The sequence below is a fragment of the Orbicella faveolata genome, unplaced genomic scaffold, assembly GCF_042242905.1.
Source record: "Orbicella faveolata isolate gen_17 unplaced genomic scaffold, um_ofav_v1 contig_2, whole genome shotgun sequence".
NCBI lineage: Eukaryota > Metazoa > Cnidaria > Anthozoa > Scleractinia > Merulinidae > Orbicella > Orbicella faveolata.
In genome coordinates, this window is record NW_028301547.1 from 11150239 (window position 1) to 11157500 (window position 7262).

At 38.5% G+C, this 7262-nt stretch overlaps 1 protein-coding gene across 1 annotated transcript in view; it reads left to right on the forward strand.

Moving 5' to 3' along the window:
- LOC110055862 (CD151 antigen-like) overlaps positions 1-7262 on the forward strand; it is a 9297-nt gene continuing 2035 nt past the window's right edge. Inside the window, exons 1-6 of the mRNA XM_020762282.2 lie at positions 1-329; positions 3377-3568; positions 3788-3862; positions 4480-4575; positions 4766-4921; positions 6618-6701. Of these exons, the coding sequence (XP_020617941.1) occupies positions 210-329; positions 3377-3568; positions 3788-3862; positions 4480-4575; positions 4766-4921; positions 6618-6701 (723 nt within the window). The 5' untranslated portion in view covers positions 1-209. The remainder of the gene's footprint in view (positions 330-3376; positions 3569-3787; positions 3863-4479; positions 4576-4765; positions 4922-6617; positions 6702-7262) is intronic.

Consider the following 7262-nt stretch of genomic DNA (forward strand, 5'->3'; position numbering starts at 1 on the left):
TCTGCATAAAAATTCCTGTTCTGGCAATTCTCGTTAATGTGTTAATTAAGGGCATGTGCTCTGTAATCTAATCGCACGTCGTCCAAAAACGTTTTGTACAGGACGTATAGGTTTCTTATTTCGCTTGCACGCTAGTATTAGCGAACTTACAAGTCGCGACCTCCCGTGCCTTTCGCCCGGATTCACCGTGCTCCTTTCTGCTTTTCACAATGGTGCCGGCAGATTATTCAGAGTGGAAAAATGCTGAGTTGAAGAAGAAGAAAGAGCGGCGCTGCTGCAGTGTTCGATGCCTGAAAGCGCCAATGCACATGTTCACGTTCTTTTATTGGGTAAGTAAACACAATCTGATGACTTCCACTTTAATTAGTGGCGTATTTAGTCTATCAAGTCAAGTGAAAAACATAACATGTATCAAAAATATTAATCTTTATATTGAACTTCTGTTGGGAAAAGTTTAAGACTGAGCGGTTTGGCCATTCTTGTACATAGTGACATAGCGATCATTAACCTCATTATAATCATGCATTCCAATTGATTGAAGACATAATGCGTTTTTTTAAAATTATAATAAGGTCACCTTTTGTTTTTTACTTAATGATTTACAAGAACTTAGAGTTTATGTTCTTGGGCATAAATATGTTTTGGACCCGACTCAGACTCACTTTAGCCCGAGCCGCTAAGCGAGGGTTAAAATGAGCTCTATGAAGGGCATATTTATGCCCGAGAACATGGACTGTATATACTATTACTATCACTTTGGAAAGCAGTGAGAAAATAAAAACTGAAAAAATAACATCAAAACAGTCTGAACAATCACGCAAGCGTTTTCAAGTTAAATGGCTTTCATTTTCCCTAAAGTACGCAATACACCAGGCGAAGCTGGCCAAAAATTACAAAATCTTGCCATTCGAGTTTCTAAATTGTAAAAGAAAAGAAAGCTCGATAAAGCTTATTTGTAAGTGATGAAATTTCACCGTCTTTTAGCTTGCCAAATTCTCCATTTTAGCCCGCAAAATGCGCCAACGTGGCAATGTCCGACAAAATGGTAATGATATTTTACATAACAGGCATTTTAGTAATCGGCGATTACTGTGTTACTAAGACAATTTTCAGTCAAGCCGATTTCTCGGGTGCTGTTTCTAAACGTAAATATATCGCCTCTTGTTCATTTTACTGTTATGATTCAGTCAAACGTGAAATGTTTTGAAATAAATCAAAACTCCGTGCTCCGTGTATGTGTTCGTCCCAGTTGTATTGTTGTTCTTTGTCTGTATCACGTGATGGCATGATCGTCTTTTTTGCATGTCTCCTCAGACCCTGTCAGACGCCATACGCTTGCGTTAACAGCCGGGACGAGAATGACTTCCATTATGTTATATTTATATTGTATTTATCATTTAAAGTTTGTGATTAGACGCTTCGACTAGACAGGTGACACCCGGAAACCAAGGTCTTGTAAAAAGACTTGAAAACAAGTGTTTAGTATCCTTGTTTTAATTGAAGATTGCTTATCGTCTGACCTTCTGAACATAAATAGGATATTTTCGAGTTTACCTTATGCCTCTGTTTCGAAACGAGTCCTGATGCAAAACCTTTCACATGAAAATGAGTTTGATCTGCATGGAAAGTCAGCCTGTAGGCGGAACACATTTTCAACTCGTTTTGGCTCAGAGGCAAGAGACAACTCCGAAATGGCGTATATTAAACATATCGTCGTGGTATGAACCGCATCGCACGACGTCCTTGAAGGAATGTTGTTAAAATCAGTGGGAAATGTCTTCAAATCGGGATTAAAAGCCATCTATCCGATCCGATCGCAAAACCAATTTGTTTGCGGGGAATTAAACGCGATTATTTCCGCCAGAAATGTTCGCTCGTGTTTAAGACGTGACCTTTGGCCATGTAATTTAACCAGAATTTTTAGTAGTAGCTTCCACTAAAAGAAAGAATCGCGTTTCCACGATCCCCGCATACAAATTGGCCACAATGCAGTATGCTCAGAAACTCCACACTTTACTCAGCTCCGTTTTTAGACCAATAGACTTGCATTTACAGTTGGAAGATAATCAATGAATTTCGTGATGACTCCAACGGACATAGTAAAGAAGCCTCTGTTTTTTTTTCCTTAAAACATCTTAAGCGCGGACGCTTGTTGGGAAGAAAGGACATAAACATACTTGGAGAAACATTCTCCCCAGTCTGAAATGTAAACAATTTCCGATTGCGACCAATATCTGGTCACTGATACTGCGTGCGCGTGTTATCCTTGTCCGGAAATACTATAATTTTTGTCGTTGTTTTGTTATCAAACGATAACGGTAAAGTTTTGAATCTCAGTACCTGCCTTTGACGTTTCTTGGCTATCTAACCATAACAGTAGACTCTTACCATAACCTTCAGACACTCATTGCATTGTCTTACCATTGATTTGAATAGAACGTGCGGATCATAAACCGCCCACGTACATGTATGACCCTCAAAGCCAAATGAGCTGTTCTCCAGAGGAATTCGTTTTGGAAAATAGCCTATTTGCTGTTGCCTTTCTCTTCAGAATATTATCACTGAAAACGCTTTCTTTTCTTGGAAATTGACTCGTGGGAATTATTAGAGCTGGCTAGAAAAAGTTTAATGAAGATCCACTAGGGCTACTGGCAAGAGCTGGTCACATAAATGCAGTTTAACACAAAGGAAGAGTGGTTTGGTGCAAAATCCGCTGGCTGTAAAAAATATCTACCGGCTTAGCATCAAGCTAGCCGAACTGATAAGGAACAAATAAATTAAAGTTTTTCCAGCAACACAGAAAAACAAACAAGAATGCCATGTTTGTCAATAATAGGTAGAACAATACATTGTTAACAAACGTTTTTGTTGGATATCCCTGTGCTTCCTCGCTCAGATACGACGTTTGTATATTTTTGCGTCCCCAAAACAATTTTCGGGCCTCACCCGGAAAGGCTACGTTCGTTCAAAGCGTACGGACCCCGATGCACGTTTCTTCGGGCCTTATCGATATCAGTTTGTCTGTATTGGATAATCCTCTCGAAGTTCAATATTAAAATGGTTAAGTTTGAGAGTCAGATATATCTTGTAGAATAGCGAAAATATGACAAAACATTTCACAGATGTTTCAATTCTCTGATTACTGACAAACGTTCCCCACCCCCACCCCCTAAGCTTGTTGGCGTCTGTAACATTTTCCGCATTTGGCTATTTTGTTAATTTCAGGAGGTGGTCTTTTCAGCAGTATCCATAGAGTCCTGTACATAGCAAAAATTAAAAGTTGAGAAAACGTAAAAAGTTTATTATTATTATGGAACTTTCAAAGAGGGAGTTGTGGGATTCAAACACATTGTAATAGAACCTTAATATTTTTCAGTTGAGTGGCGTCGCACTAGTGATAGTAGGAGCCTGGACATTAGTATTTGAGAACAAGTACAGTGTACTTCTAGGAAGCTCGTGGTTCTTGATCATAGTTGGTCTAATGATTGGTACTGGAGGTCTCATCATAATTGTGTGTATCTGCGGCTGTTATGGAGTTGTCAAAGAACACAGATATTTCCTTATTTCGGTAAGTAGCTACTGCTGTTATTTTAGTTAATATAGTATCGCCAAGTATTTCTGGGTTTGCTTAGTTAAGTATGCGAGAGCATACAATGAGTGGGCCATCCTTACGATTAGAAGAGAGGAGTCCTGGGAACAAAGTGCCCGTCTATCGTCCCCAGTCCCCAGTATAATCTGAATGCTTAGGTTTCTGTATATATTAGTTAAGTTTCCATCTCTTTTGCAGTTTCTAATTTTGTTGACGCTGATCTTCGTAATCGAATGCTCTGTAGGAATTGCAGCATTCGTTCATCGAGCTCAGGTAAGAAGTTACCATTATTGATCCAGGTTTCACGGAAAAGACTTGCACCTCATACATCCTGCTTTGATAGGTTTCATGGTCCGGCTCATGGAGAGGAGTAACCTTCCTCTCTAATCCCGTCACGATCGATCCCGCTTTCTGTTTTCTCTTCTCCTCCCGTTTTCCCTGCTATCTCGGCGCCTGACACACATAGGAAGAGACTTACAAAACTAGTGTGTCTCAAAATGGTAGAAACGTTATCCTTAATTATCGCTTCAAACTTTCCTTATCAAGGAAAGGTGACTACTTCCCAGGGTAGTCTTTCGTAAGAAAGACAATATATATGTTTCTTAATGAAACTGCATTTACACTGATTTTTTTAAATTAAGTAATACGTGTTTTCTTTTTATGCCAGTTTGAAATAAAATGTTTTGAAAACTTTTGCTATCGATCTTTTAATTCGAAGTTTTAGTCGTTTAGAATCATAAAAGCAACTGTAATGTAATCTAACTGAGGGAAGAACAAATAAATATATTTTTGTTTTTACGTCTCGAAAGCAAAAGTTAACGTGTAATTAATGGGTTAAACACCTAGCCAGTGATTTCGATTGCTTTCTTGTTATTATGTTTTTTTGCTAGATTGAGGAGGATTTAGATAAAGCCAGTGTCGCCAGAATGAATGAGTACGGAACATCAGATGATATTAAAGAATCATTTGACACTCTTCAACAAAGGGTAAAGAAAAAATATTTCCTTGTATAAATTAAAACCAATCGCAAACTAATAGCTCCTGAATTAATTATTCAATAACTTCCTGAATTGCACACCACTCTGTCCAATTATGTTACTAACTAACTTTAGTGTCAGCAGGACGACTAGCTATGAGCCAACACTGATCTGTGAACGTGTGTTTATTCTCGGCTAGCACAAGTGTTGTGGGAGTCTAAGTTATTCGTCTTGGAATGTCACAGCTTGGAAACAGATGCCTGAAAACCAGAACTTATCAGTTCCAAACTCGTGCTGCAAGACAATTACCCCTGCATGTGGCAAGAGGGACCACCCCTCAAATATCTACCATCAGGTATGAGAGACTGATATCATTGAAAGGCTATTGTTAAACAGTCAAGAACCGTGCTTTAAGTGAGGGCTCGCAGGGTGATTAATTATCAGTGAGATCTTATCGGGTAATTTTATATTTAACAGTGTACAGTTTCAAAGTTTTTATTGATACCCATATAGTTTTTATGCAGTCATTTCCAATGAGCATCATGATGCCGCAAAGTTTTGAAAGTAACGAATCTCTTTACAGTGTACTTCAGGATCTAGCAGCGTTATAATTTGTTAGGGTCGCAATTTTTGGGTAAACCCACGGTGGGCACAAATGACTCAAAAGGTGCACTACACTAGCAAGTTTTTGAGTTTTTGAATCTAAAACTTTGTAACATTATAAAACTGAAAAAGACTTTGAAATATCACTCTCCACACGAAACATTTAACTTTTAAAAATTTGAATATCATACTATTTTTAGTAAAAAAAATGGTAGAAAATTTCAAAAAAATGATATCTTTTTAGTCCATAGACATATTTAATTTTTTTTTCAGTTTGAGATCCTTGCGGCAAGTTTTTTCAGACCCTCAAATGTCAAATATCTCCTGCTACGAAGAGCTAAATTTTGCGCTTATTTTGTGACGTCATTTTCTCGTAAAAAAATGCCAAAATCCCAAAAACTGAAAACATAGGATTTTTGAGAACGACAAGCTCTATAATTATTGTTGTAAAAGTTCAGGTTAATTAAGTCAGAGTTCTAATATACGATTTGTTTCGCAAAAGGGAGAAAACTAGAGACAAAGTGATCTATCTAAAGAAAATTCGGGGCCACCGAACGTCTAAATCGGGAAAACCGCACGGACTTCTTTTTTCTCTTAAAATCTGTTACTGAAAGTTAACATGAATGATTCATTTCAGACTATCCAGAAGAACTGACTTGGAAAGTTTGCAAAATTATAAACATTTATTGGATGAGGTTTTTGTGATATCCGGAGTAATCAAGGTCGAGGTAAGTGTTACCAGCCGAAGCCGAAGGCTAAGCCTGATAACACTAACCGAGACCTTGATTATTTCGGATATCACAAAACCGAATCTCATAATTGTTTTATTATACATTGTTTTAAAGAAAATAACGACAAACACATTATCGCACCGAACACAGTTTATTTTCGACAAGCCATGTTCTTACGTGAGCTTGACATTGCTCTTGGAAATCATGCATTGCGCGAGCAACCTACGGATTATTCACTAATACAGATTGGTGAACAATCTGTAGGTAGCGCTGTTTTCCAGAATTAACTGGAGGCTTTTAGCCAATGAGAAGACAGATGGTGACTACAACGTGTAATAAAAACAAGTAATCTGCCCGCGCTTGTGTGGGCTTTTGGTCCAACATTATGAACAGTCGAACCTCGGACACCGCCATAAAACGGACATCCCTAGTTTAAGGACATATGATCTCTTCCTCTGCAATACAGACACTTTCATTATGCAGACACTTAGTTGTGGCTGTTTGATGGCCGTATTGCTAAAGAGTTTCGACTGTAATTGATTTTGATCTCAGCGCAATCAACGGAACACGGCTGAATAAACCATCACTTTGACTTAACTTTCCTATCAAGTCCTATCTTTTAGCCAGAGCTTTCCCTTGCCTATTATGTTGTCACAACACGGCAGCTCCGATAGAGATCTCTTCTCACTTCACAGTCTGTTCTCTTATTTGCTGCAGGGTTGTATCTCAAAGTTAAGCGAGTATTTTCGGGAGCATGTGCTTATTCTGGGACTGGTAACATTACTTCTAAGTGCTGTCCAGGTAAGAACCTGCGCAAAATAAATGAAACTTAAAGCTTGTAGAAGTACAACTTGGCTTGTAAAATTATTCAAAAATTATTTTTATTTATTATTATTATTATTATTATTATTATTATTATTAAAATTATTCACTGCACATCTTAGCCCCAGAGGTTTGTATCAGCAGGAGATGATATAGCTGAGTGTATTACTTCAAAAACAAAATAAGCGAGTTAATAAGTTATCTACCATCTCTTACCTTACGTGCTCACGGTGAAATTATTTTCGCTCGTAAAATAACTCTTAAATAACCGGAGTTTGACCTAATCTTGTACACACAGACAGGCAGTTTGTTCACATTTACTCTCTCCTCGCTCGCCCCAGGAGGTAAGATGAGAGACCCTGGGAACGAGGTTGCGCTCGTCTCCGGATCAAACGGTCCGGGGTCGAGCCCTGGCCTGGGACATTGTGTTGTGTTCTTGGGCAAGAACACTTTACTCTCACCATGCCTCTCCACCCAGGTGTATAAATGGGTACCAGCGAACATAATGCTGGGGGGTAACCCTGCGATGGACTAGCATCC